Genomic DNA, 24,138 nt, shown 5'->3' with positions numbered 1-24,138 from the left:
GCGGTGCAGGGCCCCGGTGCCGGCCTGAGGGCGGCTGTGGCTGCGCAGCGGCGCCATTGGCGGAGCGGGCCCGGGAGCGGCGGCGGAGCTCGGAGGCGGCCGGAGCGCAGGTGGGAGCCGCGCTGGGTTGTGCGGGGGCTCGGGGCTCGCTGCGGGTCTCGGGGGCGGCAGGGGGCTCAGGCGGGTTGGTTGTGCTGTGTCCGGCCCGTGTTGCCCCTGGGCTGAGGGCGCTGCGGGAGCGGCTGCCCGCGGTCTCCTTCCCGCCGCTGCCTCGGCAGGAGCCGCTGCCGGAGCGGCGCTGGCTCGGCCCGGTTCCTGTGGCTGGGACAGAGGGGGCTGCCCCGCCGCCGGGGCTGTGCGGGGAAATTCACGTCGGCGGAGGTTTCTGTGCCCGGAGGAGGCAGAGGAGTCCTGTAAAAGTGACTTTATTGCTGAGCAGAGGGAGAGGCCGTGGGGCATTTGCCGTGCGGTCTCTGCCATTGTTGTAGTTCGCAGCCTACTTTTTATTCTCATTTTCCCGGCCTTATTTCCCTCTCCCTGTGCCCACTGGCTGAGGTGCTTGGAAGGTTCAGACTTCCCGATCCGCCTGCTGTATGTCCTCGTTAATGTGCACCCCCACTTTTGTTTAACATCCGATATTCACGGGCTCTGTTAAGTCCCTGTTCTTCTCGAAGTTCAGGAATCTAGCGGGACTTTGAGCAGGTGTCCGTGTAAATTTGTAACATTTTCTGGAACTGATGGTTTCTCCCGTTACTTCTTTATCTACAAGTCCCTGGCCCTATCTCCAAACAGATTCACTAATTGACTCTGTTTTTTCTTCCTGGGTCCTCTTTGATTTTGGGATTATTCTCAGTGCCCTCATTCCCTGTCCTTCTGTAGCCGTTTCTGGATCACGAGGCCTGGCTGCCACCTGCATCCCCTGGCTCGCCTGCTGAATGAGCTGCACTCTCAAGGTGTGGAGCATGGTAAAAAGATGAGAGTTACTGTAGCACATAAGAGGAGAAACTGTGTTCGTTTAACCCATGGTCTGCCAGGGAGCCACAAAACTGTGTTCCATACCCATCCTTTCCATGTTTGGACTGGTACATGAGCTACTTTCTTGTTTCATTTGTTATCTGTTTCCCCACTTTTCCTTTGTCATCTATTTGCCAACAGCAGTTTGAGACATTTAATTTTCCAGAAACTCCACCTTTTTCTGCTAACAGATGATCTGATCCCATCCCCTGGTGAAATGTTGTGTTCCTCATTTCAGTGGATTGGTCAGGAGCTGGAGCTGTCTGGTTGGTTATTATTTTGAGGACAGCTTGTAATCTAATGATGCCATTGAAATGAGAAATGGGTTCTGTGGCTCCTGATATGTATTGTTTAGTGTTCCCAGGGGCTGGTCCATGTTGTTGTAGGATTTGTTCTGGTGGCTGTTGCTGTTTTCCCCATTTTTGGGCACTCCCTCAGGAGCCAGGACTGCATCAATTGACTGCTTTTCTGTAATTCAAACATCACATTCTTGGATTCCTAACTGATCTTCCTAAATAACCGAAAAACACAAAAGACCCCCACCAAATCCAAAAATAAACTGATCTAATACACCCTATATAACACAGACAATGACAGCAGGTGTTGCAGTGGGCAGAGGGATGATTCACCCCCAGCTTTTTTAAGTGTAGTTTTCAGGACATTCTGCTTTTGCTGTTTCCCTTTGCAGCTTCACCCGTTTCTGTTGCAGAGTCAGATCTCCTCACCGCGGGCTCTGCCTTGAGCTGTGCAAATTCCATCTGTGCAAGCAGGCAGAGCTTGGGGTGAGGGGCAGAGGAAATCAGCCCAATTCCTGCCCCAGGCAAGAGACCCAGGTGGGTTGTCCACACTTTGCCCTGCAGTGTTAATTTGCGTTTCTAAAGCCCCTCTCCAGGCTGCCTGGAATGAAGCTTCTCTTCCAGAGCAGCCATCCCACCACTCACAGGTGCCCCCGCCAGAATCTGCTTCTTTTTTTGTTTGCTTTTTTTTTTTCTTTTGTTTGGTTTGGGTTTTGTTTTGTTTTTGGGACTGTTTATTTCTTTAAACAATATTTAAACACCTATTAACTGTTTATGAATTAAATGGTCACTTTTAAAGCTCTTGTAGTTTTTCAGAATGCAGCCTAAAGGTGATCATCGAAAAACCCAGACTAAAACTTGATTCTCACACTTCTGTCCCAAACCTACCTGACAATATAAAGTGGGATTATTATGAAAAATTATTCTCATGTTTTAATCTTGTCACTGAAACTGCAGGGAAAACAAAAACTCTCCAAGAATATCTTTAGTGTTAGAGAGTCGAGGCATTCCTTGGTTCTGGCAAAGATGTGCAAAAGAAATAATTTCATCCACACATAGCCCGGGTGTGCAGAGAAAATCATTCCATGACATGTAAATTTTACTAGATTTTTCCTAAACTTTCTACAGCCTGAACCAATCTAAATTCACTGGTTTAATGTTCATTGCTTCCAAGTTGTGTAGTTTTTAGTATTTAGTTTCCTATTGGACCTGGATTTCTTCCCCTCGGATGTTAATTAGGTGCACACTCCTGGATTTCCTTCTCAGCCTTTTCCAGACCAGGTGTCTCCAGCTCTGCCGGGGGCAGTGTCTGGGGTAGCTGTTGGTTGCTGTTTACTGCTGGGCATTGATGTTTTGTTGCTGGTCCTTATCTCTGTGGCTATCTTTTTGGCTGTTCCCAGTCTGTTGAGATGTTAAACTCATCTCTGTTGAGTGGTGTAACGTCCCTTAAAAAAAAACTTTAAAATTTCTTTCCCCAAGGCAACGGCAAACCTTTGAGTAGGGAAACCTTTCTGAGCAGGGAAATAAGATTTAGAAGAAATAAACTTGGTATATTTTGCAACGATCCAGTCCCAGGCAGCCCAGTGTGTGAGTGTACCTGAGCCCCAGAGTGGAATTGTGCCCTTGTGTTCCCCAGCAGCTGTGGCGAGTGCAGGCCCAGAGAGCACTGAAGCTGCAGCAGTGCCAGCAAGGCTTGGCCCCAGTGGCTGGAGATGCCAGAGGAGGGTGGGCAGGCAGAGGATTTCAGCAGAGGATCTGTGGGCAGGCCCAGGGGCTGGGCCAGCTGTGGAGCCCTGGCTGCTGCTGCGTTGCCTTCAGGGCAGGCTCAGTGGGGCCTCCCATCCTCCTGCTGCAGGTGGGAAGTGCAAATCTCCGGGGCTTCAGGGAGGCTGAGGGGTCCCCCGTGTTCAGCTGTGCTGGTGGCTGTTTCTGGCCTCAGGGCCACTTGGCATGGGCCACGGCACTTGGCCACCAGTGGTGCTGCTTTGCACTCCTTAGGCAGGAGCCGATGTCCTGGGTGGGTGTTGGGAACAGCAAAGTCCCAAGGCAGGGTCAGTGCCAGCCCAGCTTCCTGTGGGAGAGATTTCACAGGGACAGGATCCTGGCCACAGCCTGGGGCTGCCCACACTTCTGGGTTCACTTCAGCATAGGCCTTGCCAGACATCTGACACAGTGGTACAACAGAACTAAGCTCTGTATCACCTTTTATAATATTAATTTGCATTCCCAATTTAGTGTCTAAATCTCTTCCCAGTAAATCATAATCACAATTAGGAGCAAATAAAAATTAATGCATTTCAAACTCATCCCACACATCTGCCAATAGTGGTTCAATAAAACACTCCTCCTCATTTTCCCCAATTCTCCCATTAATATTCAAAGACATTTTTTTGCATTTTCCCCCCCATAGGTCTAAGATTGAGAGTGGGTTGAGAGACCCCTGTGTCCATCAGGAAAGGCCTCTTCTCAATGCAGACCCAGCCTGAATGTTCTCAAGGGCTCCAGTGTGGTGGGTCCCTGGTGTGATGGGAGCTGTGACACCCCTGCCAAGCCATGTCCATCAAGGGGTGGACTTGCTCGTCCTGAGGGTGCTGCTGTCTCTGCTTGCAGTGTCCTTGTGCCCTGCAGCTGGAGCCCTGATTCCTTGCCAGGGGCAGTTTGGGTGGGCTCTCCCCTGCTGAGGAGGGCAATGCCTCTGCCAGGTGTTTGTGGCCGAGCCCATCCCCTGGGTGCTGGGGCCCCCTTGGGCCCTGGGGTTGATCCCTCAAGAGCTGTAGGAACTGTGCCCTGGCCCTTGCCTTCAGCTTGGCCTTTTTCTGCTCCCTTCTTGCATTCCTCTGCTGTGCCTTTGTGCGCAAGTGCTGCAGGGCCTTCTTGTGCCATTCCTGCAGCCCCCCTCAGTGCCTGTGCGTGCTCATCCTCTGACAGCTTCTGAGCTTTCTGCAAAATCATTTGTTTCTCCAGTGACCCCAACCAAATCCTTAAAAGATAATCTCGATCCTTACACGTATAATCCATATTTCCCAGATGTTCCTTGCTCCCTGTGCTCAGGGTCCCCTCCCCAGCCCGTATCCCAGAGCCGGTCCCTGTCCTGCCGCAGTGTCCAAAGGTGCCCCCCCGGCGGGCAGGGCCGGCAGCTCCGCGGGGCCGGGCAGCGGCCGGGGCGTCCCGCAGCCTCCTGGGGGCCGGGGGCCACTGCCGGCCCTGCCCGGGGCTGGTGGGGTCAGGCAGTGCCCGGCACTGAGCCCCGGCTGCCCCACAGCCCCGGCCCGGCCCCACAGCTCCCCACAGGCCCCCAGCCCGTGCTCCCGGTCCCGCACCTCTGCGCCCAGTGCTGCCTCTGCCCACCACAGAGAAACCCCCTGAAATCCTGACCTGCTTGATTTCCTGTCCTGGAAACTGGGGATACAAATGATCTGAATCAGCTAAAAAGTTTTGAGGCTAAGACCCTGCTGAAAAACATCCCAGTCCTCAGTATTTTTCTCTTCCTCTGATTTTGCATCATCCTTTTCCTTCCCAAAGAGATTCCTACTGCTGCTTCTTGCCTTATCCATATTGTTGCACACTCCCCTTCACCGAATCCCTTCCCAGCACACCAACACCATCCATCCCCTGTTGTCCAAATCCCTTCTCCACTTCCCTTATTGCCCCCCTGGGTATCCATGTCCTTAATTACCTCTGGGGGAATGTGCAAACTGCCTCAACATTCTCCCAAGGGACCTTCCAGAGATATTTTGGGATCATCATCCCTTTGGCCAGGACCCCTTCCTGGCTTTCCCTTTTCTACCCTCCATGGGTGCCCTGCCATGTTCACTCCCGGAAGATCCCACTGCACTCACTGATGAGATTTCCAGAGCTCTCTCCCTGCTGACTCTTCAGAGCCCCCCTGATGTGTCACTCGTCTGTCTCCTGGTCACTCTCGGGTACCCAATCAATCCCCGGTGCCGCTGCCACCCAAGGGAGCCGATCCCCCAAACTGGGTGAGGCACCTTCAGCTGCACTCACTGCCGGCTGCTTGGGATGGTGGAAGGAATTCTGGACGAGCTCCAAGCTGTGTGGAAAAACTGACATCACCAGAGGTTTCTGTCCACAAAGCAGCCAGAGGAGTCCTGTAAAAGTAATTACATTCCTAAAAAAAGGGAGATGCCATGAAACATTTTCCATGTGGTCTCTCCTATTGTTGAAGGACACAGCCTCCTTTTCATCCTAATTTTCCCAGCCACATCTCCCTCTCCCCATTGGGTGGAGTACTTGAGAGCTACAAACATCCCAATCCACCTACTGCATACCCCCTTGATAGGGTTCCCACTTTTGTATAGCAAACGATATTCATGGCTCATTGTTGTTCTTCTCGAAGTTCATGAATTTGGCATGACCTTGGCTCAGCAGCAGTCAGTGTCATCAGTTAATAACATTTTCTGAAACTGATGGCTTCTCCTGTTGCTTCCTTTTGTACCTGGCTCTATCTTTAATCAGATTCACAGCATCTGTTTGCAAAGACACTTTCCTCTTGTTCCTTTCATGGGGGTCCCTCGTTTGCGGGACATCCCCCCTGGAGCGGGGTGTCCCCCTTGCAGCAGCCCCAGCCCTCAGGCAGTGCTCACACAATCAGAGTGTGTGGCACTCATGACCCAGCAGTGTCCAGGCAGACCCGCAGCTCCCAGCGTTCCCCACCTGCAGCGTCATCGCCCCAGCGCCCCCCACGAGGGGAATTTGGGGAGGTGGGAGTGGGGCAGTGCCAAGGCCGGACCCCCCCACGCTGTCCTGGCGGGAGCGGCTGCAGTGGGGACCGAGTGCGGGCGGAAGCGGCCGAGAGCCCAGCACTGCCCCAGCCCGACCTGCCCCAGCTCCATCCCTGCCCCTGCGGTGGGATGCTGTGGGTTTGGGGGAAGAGGGAGCCGGCAGTGGGTGCTGGGCCTGGGGCAGGAGGAGAAGGGAAGGAGAAGCAGGGTTGAGGAACAAAATGGTCAAATGTTGCATGTGGGAGGAGAAGGTGGGATTGTGCTGGAGAAGGAGGAATAGCAGGAGGAAGAGGAGTGTGAGCAAGAGCAGAGACACAGGAGGAGGAGGAGCAGAAACAGGAGGTTTCACCCCTCCCTGTATCTGCAACCTCCCTCCTGCCCCAGGCGTGTTTCTCCCCCCAACATGCAGCAGGTGACCAGGGAGGGGGATCCATGATTTTCACAGGGGTGAATCTTGATGTTTCTGAGCTTTTGTGGGTTAAATGTTGGTGCTTTGGTTTTTTGTTGGGGCTGAATCTTTATATTTTGGAAGGGGGTTTTGCTGAATCATGATGTTTGGAGAGTTTTTGATCTGTGTCTTTGTTTGGAGAATTTTTGGACTCAATCTTAGTATTTTGGTGGTTCTTACAGACACAAGATTCCCAATGACTTCATGAGATAAAGGGGAGAAGGAGTCCAAGGCATTCTCCTCTTGTTTTTTCCCCAAACCAGGATTTTTCATTCCTAGGGAATGTCTGGATGGAGGAGGAGGAAAAGCCCTGGAGATCTCGCACAAGGAGGGGCTGCAAACCCAGCCCAGGGAGCTGCGGGGAGGAAAGAGCCCCCCTGAGCCAGGAAGGTGTCCGGAGATCCAGCCGGAGCTCAGAGCTGGTGGAGAAGCCTCATGGCAGGGAGAAGCCGCACAAGTGCTTGGAATGTGGGAAGGGTTTCAGCCGGAGCTTGAACCTGATCCAGCACCAGGTGATCCACACTGGGGAACGGCCCTATGAGTGTGAGGAGTGTGGGAAATGTTTCAGCTGGAGCTCCAGCCTGATCCAGCACCAGGTGATCCACTCTGGGGAATGACCCTTTAAATGTGGAGAGTGTGGGAAGAGTTTCAGCCAGAGCTCTGTCCTGACTCAACACCAGAGGATCCACACTGGGGAAAAGCCCTTTGAGTGTGGGGAATGTGGGAAGAGCTTCAGTCAGAGGGGCTGCCTGATGCAGCACCAGGTAATCCACACTGGGGAACGGCCCTACAAGTGTGGGGAATGTGGGATGGGCTTCAACCAGAAGGGGAGCCTGATGCAACACCAGAGAATCCATACTGGGGAAAAGCCCTGTGAGTGTGGGGAATGTGGGAAGAGCTTTAGATACAACTCTGGCCTGAGGAAACATGAGAGGATCCACACTGGGGAAAAGCCCTACGAGTGTGGGCAATGTGGGATGAACTTCAGCATCAAGTGCCAGCTGACGGAGCACCCGAAGATCCACACTGGGGAAAAGCCCTACAAGTGTGGGGAATGTGGGAAGAGCTTCAGAGGAAGCTCAGCCCTGATTCGGCACCAGGTGATCCACATGGGGGAATGGCCCTACACCTGCTTGGAATGTGGGAAGAGCTACGGGTGGCACTCTGACCTGAGAAAACACCAGCGCACCCACACCGGGGAGAAGCCCTACGAGTGTCCTGAGTGTGGGAAGAGGTTTCCAAGGAGCTCCGATCTCTGCAAACACGAGCGGATTCACACAGAGGAGAGGCCCTTCCGCTGCTCCGACTGCGGGAAGCGCTTCAAGCTAAACTCCCAGCTCACCATGCACCGGCGCATCCACACCGGGGAGAGGCCCTACAAATGTCCTGAGTGTGGGATGAGATTCTCCTCAAGCTCAACCTTGACCCGACACCAACGGAGGCGCCACTAAGGGAAGCCCTGTGAGTGCCCCGAGTGTGGGAAGAGCTTCGTGCGCTGCTCCAGCTCCATCCCCCATGCGAGGATCCGCGTTGGATGATCCGCAGTGACCCCCGTTGGGCAGAGCCCTCGTGATCCGTGGTCCTGGTGATCCAAGTTGGAAGGCATCTGGCTGGGGCCTCCACATCTTCCTGGTTCCCTGAAGGCACCTAGATAAACCCAGTGGCAGGAACATCCATCAGGAGGCAGGCCAACAATGGGATTTCCTTGGGGAGAGCAGATTTGTCGACTTTCAACCCCATAAAATCTTTAGCATTCAATCCTGTCTTCTGGTGACATCAAGGAGTACTGAATGGTGTTGGAGGTACATTCTGGGTTGACTATATGATGCTTGTATCCCCAGTTGTCTTGTTGTTTTTATGCTGAATAATAAGTTTTGCACCTTTTAGACTTGTCCTGAGAGTGAAGGGGGAGAGAAGCAGTGCACAGTTTGTTTTCAGACACTGCACTCACTCCTCCACATTCCTGCTCCTGCAGTGTGTTGCCTGCAGATGGACAGACAGCGGGACAGAGCTCTCCTTTGCTTTTAGCTAGTTTTAGCTAGCTGAGGCAAAGAAGTTCCCTGAACTGTGGTTTTTTCCACTTTTCTTTGGACCTGTTTAAACCTGCTCTGGCCTGAACACCAGCAGAGCACCGGCAGCTCTCACCTGTGGCCCACCGGGCCGGGCCTGGGCTGTGGCATTTCCAGCACCGGAGGGACTGATAAGAGACTGAGTGAGCTGAGCTACAGCCCATGGAGGGACTTTGTGAGTTTGTCTCTCTTTTAGAATGGCAAGAGGATTTATTGTTTAATATTGTTTAGGTTTTATTGTTTAATAAATAGTTTTCTCCACCTTTCTCCAAGGAGGTATTTTATTTTTCCTGAACCAGTTGTGGGAGTGCTCGATTGAATCTGCTTTCTAGAGGAACCCCTTCGGAAGTTCTCTCCCAAATTTGCCCTGAACCAGGACAAGGTCTTTTCCACCTTCAGGGATTCCACGACTTTGATTTCCTATTGCCAAGGGTGTCTTCTACAGCCAAATGGTGTAAAACTGGGGAAAAGACCAAGATTTTGGAGACAGTGGGATAGAAACTCCACCAAAAAACGTTCTTGCCTTCTACCCAAGCACATGGATCCTCAGCCAGCACGGACACGGAAATCCTTTTCTTTGGCCTTGATTTTGTTTTCATTTTCTCTTTATTGCTTTAAAATATTCAATATTGAGGTAAAAATAGACACTGAACTAAGACATGGGTGTGGTCATAGTAGGACACAGACCTGGAGAGTGAAATGGGGACACCTGGACATGAACAGGGATGGGGCCATTTGTGGGGACATGGGTGGACACGGGCATGGATGGAGATGTGGGGGACAATGACAGGGATGGAAACATGGTGGGGAGACAGCCGTGGGTGAGGACATGGTGGGACATGGGCAGTGACACGTGGGGACATGGCCATGGCTGGTGCCATGGGGGGAACTTTCAGGGGATGTGGGGGATGCTGGGTTTGAGGGAGTTGAGGGTTCCTGGGAGGCACTTGGGGCTTGCTGAGGCCTTTGGGGATCCCAGGCCGAGCGGCTCCGGCTGCGCTGGGAGACCCTGGGGGAGGTTCTGGGGCAGCTGCTCAAGGACCCCCTGACCTGGAGCCCCAGCCGGGCATTGGGCTTCTGGAAGGGGATGAACGTCCTTGACCCCCAGGGTGTCAGGGGCAGCTGAGGGGCCACAACAGGGAGGGGAAAGCCAGAGAGAGCTGTCACACTCCTAAGCTACACCCCAAAAGTCCCTAAACTCGGGGATTCCTCCCAGGAAAAAGCTGCCAGGAACTGCCAGAATTGAGGGAAAGGGGGGATGTGACCCCCAGGCGGAGCAGGAGGGGCCTGGATCCCCCAAAACCGAGCACAGGGGTGTGGGGTGGGGCTGGAGGGACAATGTGGAAGGGGTGGAAGAGCAGAGGAAAAGAGGACTCAGAGTGGGAGAAGGGGATGGGAACCCCCAAATTGAGTTGGGAGGGGTCTTTGGGTTGGAGGAATGATAAGTGAGGGGAGGGAAAGGTAGGGATGGAACAGAAAAAAGGTGGTTCCATGGGGATCCTTTTGTGTCCCCATCACTTGATCCCTGGAGTGAGTCCCTGGAGCTCTGGGGGGGAATGGATCTGCACTGGGTGGGTCCTCAAGCCCCCTGCCCATCCCTGGGGGGCTCATGGGGGGTTCCCTCCACCCAGAAGTTGGTCATGCTGTGACTGTGGGGGAGAGGTGGGTGGGAAAAGGGGGTCTGGGGTAGGCAGGGAGGAGGAGCAGGAGGAGGAGGAGCAGGAGGAGGGAGAGAGGAGGATTTGGAAAAGGAGGAACAGGAAGAGGAAGAGGAAGAGCTGCAGCAGAACCACAGGGTTTTCCCGCCCACCCGCTGAGTCTGCAGCTCTCCTGGCCCTGGCAGCATCGACCCCCCCCAGATCTCACAGGTGAGTGGGGAGGGGGAGCTCGCCCCAAATCCATTGGGGGATCTCCAGGAGGGTTTGTTTGCAGGGGAGGGGATGTTTGGATCTTGCAGGGCCCCAGGGGTGAGAACAGATGCCCCTTTGGAGACTTGTGGAGGGTTCCTGTGGCAATCTCTGTACTGGCTGGGGAGGTGGTACCAGTTGGGGGTGGACATTGGCATTGGAGTGGGGAGAGCAGCAAGGGCCAATCCCGGAGCTGGGGGATCCCAGCAGCCTGGAGGAGTGGGGGAGGCTGGAGATGAGCAGGGTCTGGGCCTGCCCAACGGTGGACAGGGCAGTTACTTCTGGAGCTGGACTTGGGCAGCGGGACCAAGGGTCTCAGCTGTTGTTTTTCCCCCAAGCCAGGATTTGTCAATCCCAAACTTTGTCTGGATGGAGGTGGAGGAGGCTGCAAGGAAAAGGAAGAATGGTGTGGGACACTGAGGCAGGTGAGGAGGAAGTCACTGCCCCTTTCCCCCTCTCCTCTGCTCCACCTATCAGCCCAGCATTTCCTGTGCCTGCAGGCCAAGGCCATCCTGCCAGGGATGAATTGGTGGGATCTCCTTCCCCTTCCCTGTGGCACAATGGTAAGTCCCATCCTGTCCTTGTCCACCCTCCTTCCTCTTCTCATTCTGTCCTTCTTCCTTCCTCACTCCTTCTCTCCTTTTCTTTCCTTACCCCAGGCACTGAGCTGCAGACGGAGACCAGGGAGAGCAAGTCCCTGCTGCAGAACCTCATGGAAGAGGCTGTTTGGAGCAGCTCCATGGCACAGGAATCCAGTGGGGAGGAAAAGCCCTGGAGATCCCACACAAGGAGGGGCTGCAAACCCCCTGGAGATGTAAAGAGGAAAGATGCCCCCTGTGCCAGGAAGGCAGCTGGAGATCCATTTGGAACTCAGAGGTGGTGGAGAGGACTCATGGCAGGCAGAAGCCCCACAAGTGCTTGGGATGTGGGAAGGGCTTCAGCCAGAGCTCTGGAGCTCACACCTGGTCCAGGTGATCCCCACAGGGAACTGGCCCTACAAGTGTGGGGAGTGTGGGAAGGGCTTTGGGTGGAGCTCCAACCTCATCAGTCACCGCAAGATCCACACCAGGAGAGGACCTATGAGTGTCCCGAGTGTAGGAGGTGGTTTCTGAGCAGCTCCAATCTCATCATAAAGATTCAAGGGGTCAGCTGGAAATGTATTTACAATAATTGAAAACTGTGGATGAGTTGAGGGGCTAGCTGGGAATATAATTGAGATAGTAGAAGATTACATATTTTAGTTAAGATTTAAAATTAGTTAAGAAGCTAAGTTAGCTAGCAAAAATCACATACCTTAGTGAAAGAGTAACAAATATATTAGAAAGTAAAGCCAGGAGTGACAGAGACAGATGTAGCAATTGTGAAGGAGCAGAGACCATAGAAATACCTTGCCTTAAGAATAATCAAACAGTTTTATAATCACAGTCTAAAGAAGAATAATCACAGTCCAAACAGAGAGGCTTGGACTGTGACCAGCAGATCACAAAGTCCTGCAAACTGGCCATGGGTGAGGAGTTTACCATGAGGAAGACAGCTTTCTTCCTCCCATACGCCCACTCCCTTATTTCAAAATCCCACTGACCCAATTAAGGGAGGGCAATTGCACAGCCATATTAGGTATTCAGCTGATTATAATACAAAGTGGGCAGGTAATGATTCTGTATTACGTCTCCTTAGAAACTGCCTGGATATGTAAAACCTTTTCTGTATAAACAGAGAGCAGGAGTCTGCCACTCCTTGCACATGCATTTGGAAATGATTCCTCATGTGTCCAGTGCTGAAATAAAACAACCTTCTTTTGAACTTTAATTAGTTGCAGAGTTGTCTGTCCGTGCTTCAGTACATCAGCGGATTCACACAGAGGAGAGGCCCTTCCACTGCCCGGACTGCGGGAAGGGCTTCAAGCACAACTCCACCCTCGTCACCCACAGGCACATCCACACTGGGGAGAGGCCCAGTGAGTGTCCTGTGTGTGGGAAGAGATTCTCCAGAAGCTCTCACCTGAGCCAACACAAATGGAGGCACCATTTAGGGGAGCCCTGCGAGTGCCCCCCAGCCCGGTGTCACCCCCTTTTCTCTGCCCACAGAGCTCCTGAGCCGGTGGCGGCCGCAGCCCCTGCCCGTGGCCTTGCACCTGGCCGGGACCTCCCGTGTTTGGGCAGGGAGGGTGGGGCCAGGTGGGGAACACTGGGTGCTGTGGGTCTGCCCGGCAACTGGTGAGTCATCAGACTTGCTCTCTCTGATTGGCTGGCTCTTGTTCATTGCATTCTCTGATTGGCTGTGGAGAGGCCTGGGAGTTGAGAGAAGGAACGGGAGAGATCCTGCCTGGAGCACCAGCATTGGCAAAATAGACTGAGCCTGGGCACAGGGAGAGAATTTATTACCAACCAAATCACAGCAGGACAAGGAGAAGGGAAAGGAATCTCTCCAACACCTTCCCCTCACCCAGGGGGGTTAATGATGATTGAGAGATGGGAACATCCAAGTTTAGATCAGGAGCCAATTTTATTGAATATACCAGGGGTTTATATAGGCTTTGACTTGTATGGTACTTATATAGGGCTCTATTTTTGGTAACAATTTCCCATTGGTTAAACATTCTTCATGACATCACGTCACCTGGTAACATCACAAAGTCTCACAACATGTTTCTTGGTCACTTCTTGCCCAGTGAAGCCTTAATCTGTGTCTGTCCCTCCCACAGTTTCTGCTCGATCAGGCCTAAGATATCAGGCCCCTTTATCGGTTCCACTGTATTCTGTTTTATTCCCCATACCTCCCTCTATGTGTTCAAGAAAAAATACTCTCTTAAGTGAGTTGCCTATTAATTTTTTCACACAGTGTAAATACAAGGAATAACCATAGCAATACATAATACAATGCCTAATACATAGAAGCCTATTTTAACTAAATTTCTTATCCATCCACCAAGTCTCCAATCCCCCAAAAGTTTTCCTAGCCCTGTGAACCCTGATACCACTGGGTAATCTTAACCATTTTCCCAAGGGCATAAGTCTGTTAGAGGTTAAAGAGGTGCTGGTGTGGTGGTGAGGTCCTGTTCACAAGGGTTCTCGGCCAATGTTGGTGTTCAAGGTGAATCTTCAGGGGATGCACTCAAAGATTCTCAAAACGGCTTCACATTGTTGCTGGAATCCACTTGGGACCATTCTCTGTGGAGACACAAGCAAAACCTCTACCCCAGGTGATTTAAGGATAAGGCCCAAAGATCTTACCAGATTCTGGATCCTTCACTAAGGCAGGGGTTTTCCTTTTGTTGCAGTTGTGAATTACAGTTAAAATGTCAAATAATCGATGGGTTGGGTCCATCAAAGAACTATTCAAAAATTTTAAAACATAAAGGGCTTTCTGCAGTCTCTCGGCAGGGGTGCCATCCCCACCTCCCCTTTCTGTTGTACCAGGAGATGCTCGAGGGAGCCATGAGCCCGTTCAGTGGCAGATTGGCCTGTTGGGGAATGAACAATACCTGTTTTGTGCCTAATTCCCTGTGGCAGTCATATTTTCTGGAAAAATCCCTTTGCCCAGTATTCTTTTCCTGGGAAGTTGAGAAACTTCAGAGAAAAAGGAAAACAATATTATCTCATTGCTTCTCCTGTTTTTTGCTGCTTTGGAATGTGTGTGGAGATTGTTTACCCCCAGGTGATTGTTTCATTGGTTTCATGTGAATTGTTTTGACTTAATGACCAATCCCAGTCAAGCAGTGTCAGGACTCTGGAAGGAGTCATGAGTTTTTCATTAGTATCTTTTAGCCTTCTGGATGTCTCCTTTCTGTATTCTTTAGTATAGTTTAATAAGTTTTAGTATATCATTCTTTAATATAATATAGTATCATAAAATAATAAATTAGCCTTCTAAGAACATGGAGTCAGATTCATCATTCCTTCCTTCATCTGGGAGCCCCACAAATGCAAGAATTCCCCATAAGGCGAAAGAGGCAGCAACTCGACAGGAAGTATGAGCTGGGCCATTGTCTGTCTTCACTTCAGATGGTATACCAAGAGTGGCAAAAGCAGCAAAGTGTCTAGAGACATCTTTATCTGTTTCCCCTGGATGGGCTGATGCAAAAAGAGCACCAGAAAAGGTATCAATAGAGGAATGAATGCATTTTAAATGACCAAATTCAGAAAAATAGGTAATGTCTGATGCCAGACCTGAAGGCTCTGAAGCCCTCTGGAATTAACACTTCCTGCAATAGAGAGAAAAGAGCACCTTTGGCAATCAGGACAAACAGCAATAATTCTTGAAGCTTGGGCTTTAGTAATGTCAAAGGGACAAATCCAAGTTTCAGCATTTTGGTGAAAAAACGAATGGCTCAATTTAGCCTGTTCTATCTTATTAGGTAGAGCAGATTGTTGTACAGGCATTGTTAAAAGGTCAGCTTGCCTGTTTCCTTCAGCTAAAAATCTGGGAATGTCTGTATGTGATCAAATCTGCATAACAAAGTAAGGAAACGTTCTATTTTCTATGGAAAAAATGAGGAGGTGCAACCAATAAAAAAGTTTTGAATTTTCAACCTCTTTCAAAACTGATTCTTTGGCTCTCATCACTATTCCTGCAACATAAGCTGAATCTGTAAGCAGATTAAAAGGAACAGGAAATTTTTGAAAAGCTCTGACAACAGCAGCAAATTCAACAATTTGGGGAACCCCTCAGGTGTGGAAAAATCTTCTCTCCAGGCACTAGAAGAGAGGTCTCTCCATAGTACCACTGATTTCTGAGAGTGACCAGAACCATCTGTGAATACTGTTAAGCCTTGAAGTGGAACCTCAGTCCTCTGATTTTTCTATTGATTGAAATAAAGGTATTAAAAGCTTATGTTTTGGAGGATGTATTGAGATTTGTCCACTGAATTCAGCAAAGGCCATCTGAACAGCCTCTGATTCCTAAAATACTCAATTCAAATACAAGGTGGTAAAAGGTAGGAAAATAGTGGAAAATTCCACTCCTGCAAGAGAAATGAGTCTCTGTCGGGCCTTAAAAACCAAGTGGGCCATCATTTCATGTTGGGTTCTGATGGTTTTGGTCATTTGGTGTGGTAAATAAATCCATTCAGTGATAAACAAAGAGTCTGGTGCTTGGAGTCCCAGTGAAACATCAAGGCCTGGGGCTGTTTTGCTGGACACAAGATGATTAAAAACAAAGGCAGCTCAGGTGCCCAGTGTGCAGCTTGTTGGTTTACTATGGCATCACTTGGGCATTGCAGCACCTGCTGAATTTGAAATGTAAGTTGTCTAGGTGATAAACGGTCTGAGTCTGCTTTTAACCATTCAAACTAAAGGACTAACCTTTGCATTTGAAATCCCTAACAATGAACACACCCAGCTGATTGTTCACAAAAGCTTTTGCGCATCATGTAAGGTGCAAATATTTGTCTGAATTTGCAGAGTTTGGGGAGAAATTGAATAGACTCCAATGTGCTACCCCAAATACCTCCACAGAGGATGTTTTTGTACCCTTTCGGGAGCTGTGCCTGATTTACAGGTTTTACAGGTGACAGGGGCTAACTAAGGCTTTCTCCATGACTTCCTGTTGTTCAGCTGCTACAGGAATGTCATCCATAGAATGGTACAAAAGAACATTGGGCATTTGTTGATGAACAGAATTGAGGACCTAGCAATATACCACTGGCAAATAGTACAGCTGTTTTTCATGCCCTGAGGCAAAACCATCCAGTGATATTGCTGTAAGGGCGCCTCCATGTTTGTGCTTGGAACTGAAAAGGAAAATTTAGGAGCATCATCAGGATGTAAAGGAATATCAAAAGGCAACCTTTTTAATCAATAACAAAGTGCCAGTTTTGGGGAATCATAGTAGGAGATGGGAGACCAGGCTGTAAGGTTCCTGTGTCCTCCATAGCATTAATTTTTCAAAGATCATGGAGTAAACGCCATTTGCCAGTTTGTTTTTTGATAACAAACATGGGAGAATTCCAAGGACGGGTAGAAGGGACAGTATGCCCTTTCTGGAGTTGTTTTTGGACCAACTCTGTTAATGCACAAAGTTTTTGCAATGGTAGAGGCCATTGATCCACCCAGACCAGTTTCTCTGTTTTCCAGGTTAGTTTTAAAGGGCCACGCTCCAATGGCCCCCATTAAAAATCTGATTGAATTCCAAAGCCCCATTGGGAGAGAACATCCCCCACCACAGTACCATTGGCACTGGTAACACAAACAGTATGACTGAGGCACAGTGTCCCTCGGGGCCTTTGATCTGTACCAGGTGGGGGCTTTGACAGCTGTGGCTGCTTCCTCCAATGCCTGAAAGTGCCTGGAGCACTTCAGCAAGGGACCACTGTGAGGGCCATTTGGCTTAAGAGACAACTGTAACTTCAGCCCCTGTGTCTTTGAGGCTGTCAAGTGTTATCTTTTGCCCTTTTCATGTCAGGGTACACCAGCATGTGGGGCGTTGTTCTAATATAGGTTTTACCCAGCATACTTGGGGTGTTCCAGTAGACCCAAATCCCCCTTTTCGCATTACGTCTGTGGAAGGAATGCTCATGGTTTGGGGAAATAAACTCAATTGAGCTATTCAAGTTCCTTGGGGAAGAGTGAAAGGCAGTCGGGGTGTTCATGCCATGATCATAATCTCATTATCAGGGTCAGAGTCTGTAACCCCAGGGAGAACAAAAAGTCCCATTGAAGAGGTGGATGACCGACCTAAAAACAATGCATGCATACGCTGCCCGGGTGGTCCGAAAGCTCCTGTGGGAAGCAACTGAACAGATGACTCAAGGAACGTTACTGTGATGGAGGCTGCCAGGTCCAGCCCGGCGCTCCCTGCTGTGGATGGTTGTAAACTGGCGATGGTCAGGCGAAGGCTGCTCGTGGCAGCTGGGCTGGGCCTTGCTGTGGTCTGCTCTGAGGCATCGGCTGGGCCATTTGTGTCTGTGTGCGGTGCCACCCCGCGCCTCAGCTCCTGGTTCCTGATATCAAATGCTCTTCAAAATCCACCACTTGGAACATTGTTGATCAGCATAATGCCTTCCATTACGGCACTGAGGACAAATACTGGGAGCTTTGGGTCTGGCCTCCCCTTTTCCAAAACACTCCTTTTTCAAATGCCCAGATTTCCTGACCCTGAAGCACGTTCAGGGTCCCCTGGCATAGTCTCCAAAGCTGCAAAGGCATTTGCTATACCAGCCCCCACAGCTTCATGAGTAACTGCTGCCCTATGCTGAAGGTACACAGGTAGTTCCATGCCTCTATCATTTCCAGCAGGGTGGGTTCCTCCTTAGTCAAGGACTTCAGAAGTTTTTTACAATTCTCATTAGCATTTTCAACAGCTAATTTTAAAACCAATACCTCTCTGGCAATGTCATTCTCAATTTGTCTTCTAAGAGTTTGTTTCAAGCAGCCAATGAATTGCATATAAGGCTCAGCCAGTCCTTGCTTTACATTAGTAAATACTTTCTGGGGGGTCACAGCTTCGGGGACCTTTAAAAATGTGGTATGCACAACTTCAGTAATACCCTCCAGGGCCTCTCTAGGAATGTGGGCTTGCCCAACAGGGTCTGAGTGGGCTCCTTCTCCAGCCAGGTGGTCAGTTGTGAGGGCTGTGATATTCTGGTTTGCATGCCCCACAAATTTCACAAGCAAAGCTTCTAACCCCTTTTTCCACTGAGCATCTGTGGAGGCCGGTGGGCCTACAGAACAAAGTCCATTATAGTCCTTTGGACAGACAGACCCTAAGTTGGAGAAATCTCCGCTGTTCAGGGTGACTGAGCAGAGCCTCTCCCAGGATGCTTTGTTGTATATGCAAATGTACCCCAGTTCTACCTCCCTGGTTGGCCTGTTGGCCTCTCTGCCCCTTTTTCCTTACTGTGTATGCCCTAGAATGTTCTCCCTTCCCTGCTTACCCATTGGCCCCATATTGCCACAGTGTCCCACCCCTTTACCCTATTGGCTGCCACCCCTTGTCTCCCCTCTGTACTGCCCTGAGCCCTCAGCCCATTGGCCCTGATGCTCTGCTCCACCCCCTTTGTCCCCTGTATTTAAACCTGGACCCTCCACTGTTCTTTTGTCTCTGTCCCTGGACCCCTTTGTGTATGGCTGCAATAAACCTCCTCCTCTGACCTCCATACAAAGCCCCTTCCCACTTCTTTGTCCTTGGTGATTCCACAAGAGAAGTGTGTGCTGCAGTGACTCTGTGTGTGTGTGTGCCTGTGCCCCCGGGCGCCTTCATTACTGGAGACACTTCTGGAAGGTCACGGCTCCGCTGCCTCTCACTCCACCACCAACGGGTGAGCGGCTTGTGACAGCTGGCACCCTGAACAGGGACCTCTTCAGAGCATTCCTGGAAGTGTCTCCAGTGGCTTTTTTGCTACTGGAATTAAGTTGTGTTTGGAGCAGCCAGTTCCTAGAGGAGACTCCTAAGTTTTATTGGGGGAATCCCACAGGCAACCAGCAGCCTTCCCGAGGGGAGAAAATCAGTCAAAGCTGATGGACCACCCCAAAAGCTTTTGTTGACCCACTGTCTTGTGAGTAATATATTTGGGGGTCAGCCTTTTCATCTTTCCTTTGCTTTCTTTTCCTCTTGGATGTTGGGAGGAAGTGTGGGGATGGGAGCCAAAGTGACCCACCCTCAGAGGGAAGTTTATACCCAAGTTAAAGGAATCCTTGTGGGGAAAATTTTCATTTCTCAAAGGCAGACTTAAAATGTTTTTTTTTGTTGGTTGTTTAAGTATTTTCCTGATGTTATGAGGGAATCCATTGTAACTAATTAGTTCTGGGACCATGTGGGAAAAAGGTTCTATGTTCTTCATGATAAAGGGGATCTTTCAGTGGGAAATTTTATCCTTTGTTTGATATTATTGTTTAGTCTGTAGAAAATGTTGGGAAACATTCAGCACCCCAGTTTAAAACCCATTCTTCACGTTCCTTCCCTCGCGTCACTAAACCCTCTTCCTAGCCTCAGGGTGGATTGGGAGATGGATCCTGCCAGCAGGAGCAGGGTTGCTCCCGTCTCCCTGACATCTCTCAGTGTCCTCTGTCCCCTCTGCAGGGCAGCACTGGCCATGCTGCCTTGGGCTCTTCCCTAACCCTCTTACCAATGCCCACGTACCCAGTTCTACCACCCCCAGTCGTTCTCCAAGATGGTGCTGGCAATGTGGCCAGCCCTGCCATCTTGTTTTCTCCCTCTCCAAGTTTTCCTGCCCTTTTCCCACAAAATGGTGCTGACTCCACAAAGGCGATGGCCATTTTGTGACCTCCCTGTCCTGCCAAAAATGACCTGACCCTCCTCCCACTTTCTCTATTCCTGTAATCGCGCCCTGCCCCTCCCCTTCTGTGTCAGGAAGTGTGTCCCTGTTGGGACTTCCCCTCTCTATTGGAAACCCCCTCCCTGTTGTGCACACCCCATCTCTACCTCCTCCACTCTTGGCTCCTCCCCTGATGGTCCCTCCCCTTCCTATTCCCACAACACTGGGAACAGAAGTGGTGATGACAGTGACCAGGAGGAGGCCATATTGGCTTCCACTGCCTCCCACACACAGGCAGATTCTGGCTGCCCCAAGAGGCCCTCTGCAGTCATCAAGCGCCCTCCATCCTCATCCTCAGAGGATGAGAGTGAGGATTCCTCACACTCAGATTCCAGTCCCAAGTCTGAGGATCGCTGGGCCAAGCTGCAGAGGGAAACTACCTGGGAGGGCTCAGAGCTCGCCTAAAAGATCTTGGCCTTCTCAGTTACAGGTAAATGCAGCAGAAGGATGACTGCAATCAATTCCTGGGAGCCCATCTCTTATGGGGAAGTGAAGGAGCTCTGCAAAGTGGCTAATGGGCATGGGCATGGGTTGCACTTCTGTAAAAACTCATTGGAAGCCACCTTCTCTGACCATGTCTTGGTCCACATGAAAATAAAAATATCATGAACTGCCTCCTCTCCCCGGCTGAGTACATGCTGTGGGAGAGGCAGTGGAAAAGGCATCTCAAATCACTAGTGACACATATTCAAAAGATGCCAACAAACCAAATTTAACCCTTGAAGAAATGGCGGGAGAAGGTGACTTCCAGAAGCCACAAGACCAAGCAAAGGATTTACAAGAAGCTGCACTCAATGACATCGCCACAGCTGCAAAGACATCCCTGCTCCTTGCTCTCGATGACACCCTACCTACACAGAGTTTCACTAACATCAAACAAGGAGCAAGTGAAACTTTAACAAAATTTGTAGACAGACTTAAAGTTGCACTTGAGAGACAAACAGAAAGCCCAGAGGCCAGGAAGGGAGTTCTAAATAAGATGGCCTTGGCAAAGGCGAACAATGAGTGCAAAACAATACTAAGAGCTCTCCCCTTCAACCCAGAACCTACAATCGACCAGATGGTTGAGGCCTACTGTTGAGGAGTTTTTGCAGAGGAGTTTTTGCAGGACAATGGCCATATTCATCTGATGCACAATCCAGCCTGCTTGGGATAATGGATAATGGACACGTTCACAAACAATAATGGACATATTCAGAAAATGGGGTCGGTATATTCTTGGAAAAGATACAAGAAGAAGAGTCAAATGGACTCAGCAAGTTTGCCAGTGAGCTTGGGAAAGTAAGGAAAAAGACAGTTCACGGGTGGGACAGAAAACCACAGCCAGACACGTGAAAAGTTAGATGATCCAATCAGCATCCTATCTCAGACATGTGAACTGCTAAGCTTAGCCAATCATGTATTAGCTAGAGACGCGTGGACAGTAGAGAATTATTATGAATACAGTCTTTTTAGGGATAATAAATTTGGCTTCACTGGATCATATTGGTTGTGGTGTGATGTCCCTGAACCTCTGCATCCTGCACTTTTCTCCTCACATTTCTGGTGGAGATCACGGGCAGCCCTGAGAGGGACTTGAGGACAACAATTTGGCTGCTGTGCAGAGGATCGGAGCCAGCCCTCGAGGAGAGGAGAAGCTGGTCGAAAGCATCCTCACTGCCCCGGTGAGAGGAAAAGGTTACTGGAGCTCCAGTTGTAGATGTCCTGAATCTCGCCCTGATCAAGGTGAGCGGCTGGGGAGGAGTTGGGGTCTGAACATGAAAGGGAAGGTGTTCAGAAACTCCTCCAACACATCCTCTCTAAGAGAGAATATAAGTATGATGCTTCCAGTTTGAAAGGACTATTACACTGGGCATAGGAACATAATCTCATACTAGGAGCACAGGTTGCTTTTGACATTTTGACATGGGAAGCTGTGGAGCGAAGGTTGTGGGACTGTGTTGCATCCGGGGGGAACGAGGCAAAAGAGGCATCTAAGTATGCTACGTTGTGGAAAATCATCATAGAAGCTTTACAAGGTTTAAAGGCAGAGAGGAAGGCTGCTTCTGCAGCTTGTGCTGCCCTTGCCTCTGAGCCAGAAAAGCCTCAGGCCTTCCCGGTAACTTCAGTTCAGCCACTGTTTTCTACAACCTTAGATATTCCCTCGCACAGCCCACAACCCCTCAGCTCAGCATCGAGCATTACACCAACTGCTCCTCCAGCTCCTAGTGAGAAAGAGGAAGCTGCTGCCTCTTCAGAGGTGTTGGTCTGCAGACCAAAGGACACTTGCACTCGCAGTGAAAAAAGTTCTTCGGGCTTGTTAGTCTGCAGAACAAAAGACTGTTCTACTCAGAGTGAAAAAACTGCTGATAACAGTAACTTAGAGACTAAACATGCTGTAAAGGATAAGGAAAGAGATGTTGTTCTGTATAATACTTCTGTTGAAGAGGATTTAAGGTCTCTTGTGGACAATTTACAAAAATTGGTAATTCAACAGAAGGATTCAGTTGTCCCTAAAAGAGATTATTCTTTTGAAAAAATGGCTCTACCTATGATTGTGGGTTCGGACAGACAATCAGGAAAGCGGGTACCTCCATCTCATGTTGTCTCTGAGTCAGCATCCCAGCTGGTTATACGAAATCCTCCCTCTCATGCTGTAAAGAATGTGGAATTAGAACTGGAATGTGACCCTTAAATAGAAGCAGCAAAAAACCGCAAGTGGCAGGGGGTTATTACAGAAGCGATTATAAAAGGGACTTTTGTCGCAAATGATTTACAGTCTTTTCCTGTAGTAACTAATGGTGGAGGTAGAATTTGGGAACCTTTTGATTGGAAGATTTTAGAGAGGGTAAGAAATGCAATCTCACAATTTGGCTTAAAATCCCAGCTTGCACAGTCACAGTCAAGGGGGACTCTGCTCACTGAGATCGTCGACAGCCGGAAGTGCCGGACTGGACGTGGACACCGCAGTAGACGTCACCATCACGGACTCTGCTGTTCACCTGATAGACACCAATGTAAAAGGACCCTTGGGGGTGGGCTTAGTGCTTTTCTGTTAGGGAGATCATCTGCCAGTAAAAGGGGATTGGACATAATCCCTGGGGTTATTGATGCGGACTATCCAGGGGTTGTTAAATTATGGTTAGAACATTTTTCCCTCCTGTGTCTATTCCCAAAGGTTCAGGAATTGCTCAGCTTGTTCCTTTTAAGTCTTGTGTCTCCTGTGCAGGCAACAAGGAGCGGGGAACAGGAAGCTTTGGTTCCACAGGTAACCCAGAAGTATATTGGGCCATGGACATCACAAGAGGTAAACCAAATCAACAAGTAACACTGACACATCCTAATGGCGATTCTATTACTAAAAATCTCACAATTGACACTGGGGCAGATGTAACCATAATTTCACACACGATATGGCCTAAAGATTGGGCATTAGTTAACCCCATTTTAGGCATTGCAGGTATTGGGGGGACTCAGGCAACTCAAATGAGCGAAGATGTAATTACCTTTACCTTCCCAGATGGAGTAAATGCATCTATAAGGCCTTATGTCATGCAAACTCCTGGTACTTTGCTAGGTTTGGTTGGCAAGGATCTGTTATGTTTTGGGGAGAAAATCAAAAACTCCACAACTTTGTAAAAGTTGTAAAGCTGGTATGTTTATTGCAGCGCTGGACGCATGCGGGGATTACTCCCCTAAAAAGGCATGCGTGCCTCTGGGATCTCCAGGTCCCTTTTTATCTTTCTCCTCAAATACATATGCATACAATTTCACAGTAGGTTCACACATATTCATTTTACAGACTTGTGTGACATTTAGCACTAGTTCTTTTGTTATCAGAAAAAATTCCTAGGCCAAGCTGACCTGTCTCCCCCCACTTATCTCTGCTCTTCACTTGAAGCAATTTCTCTGAGCTCAGACAAAACAGCTAAGATTCCAAGGCTTAACTAAAAGATGTACATTTAACCTAAATCAAAATGGATTTCTACCCTGGAACCTGGAAAATTTCTACTCTTAGTTAAGCCAGTTAAAAGCCACCATTGTCACACAGTCTTTTTAGCAGCGGCCATGACAGTTTTGCTAGAAGAAAGGGGGTTAAAAATTGCTCCTGATAAGGTGCAGCATTCTGCTCCTTGGAAATATCTTGGGTGGCAGATTGATCAGTCTGTAGTGAAACAACAGAAACTCTCCATTACCACTGAAATTAAAACTGTGCATCATGTTCAGAAGCTAGTTGGAGACATTCAATGGATCAGAACTATTTGTGGGATAACTAACGCAGAACTTGAGCCATTAATACAGATACTAGGTACTTCATCTCGGGCAGAGGAATGCCGGACTCTGGATAAGAGACAACAGCGGGCCTTGGATCTCATTGCCACAAAGGTTGCTACATCACATGCACATCG

General features: G+C 49.7%; 2 protein-coding genes and 1 pseudogene across 4 annotated transcripts in view; 2 read left to right on the top strand and 1 right to left on the bottom strand.

Moving 5' to 3' along the window:
* Positions 1 to 24,138, bottom strand: part of LOC132340564 (uncharacterized) — a 141,199-nt gene that overhangs the window by 91,403 nt on the left and 25,658 nt on the right. The window lies entirely within an intron of this gene.
* On the top strand, positions 20 to 8,836 carry LOC132340536 (zinc finger protein 184-like; annotated as a pseudogene).
* Positions 10,493 to 12,285, top strand: LOC132340559 (uncharacterized). 3 transcript variants are annotated; one of them, XM_059871630.1, is made up of 3 exons: positions 10,493 to 10,901; positions 10,977 to 11,039; positions 11,136 to 12,285. In XM_059871630.1, exons 1-3 carry the CDS (start codon positions 10,547 to 10,549, stop codon positions 11,648 to 11,650), a joined length of 933 nt encoding a protein of 310 aa, XP_059727613.1. In that variant the 5' UTR covers positions 10,493 to 10,546; the 3' UTR covers positions 11,651 to 12,285. The 3 variants fall into 3 exon arrangements, with proteins under 3 accessions (XP_059727613.1, XP_059727612.1, XP_059727611.1); XM_059871629.1 differs by having other exon boundaries at positions 10,493 to 11,039; XM_059871628.1 differs by having other exon boundaries at positions 10,496 to 10,901; positions 10,977 to 12,285.

This window comes from Haemorhous mexicanus, chromosome 32 (genome assembly GCF_027477595.1).
Source record: "Haemorhous mexicanus isolate bHaeMex1 chromosome 32, bHaeMex1.pri, whole genome shotgun sequence".
In the NCBI taxonomy this organism is placed as follows: domain Eukaryota; kingdom Metazoa; phylum Chordata; class Aves; order Passeriformes; family Fringillidae; genus Haemorhous; species Haemorhous mexicanus.
Note: the sequence above shows the minus strand (reverse complement) of the source record. Positions and strands in the feature narration are given on the sequence as shown.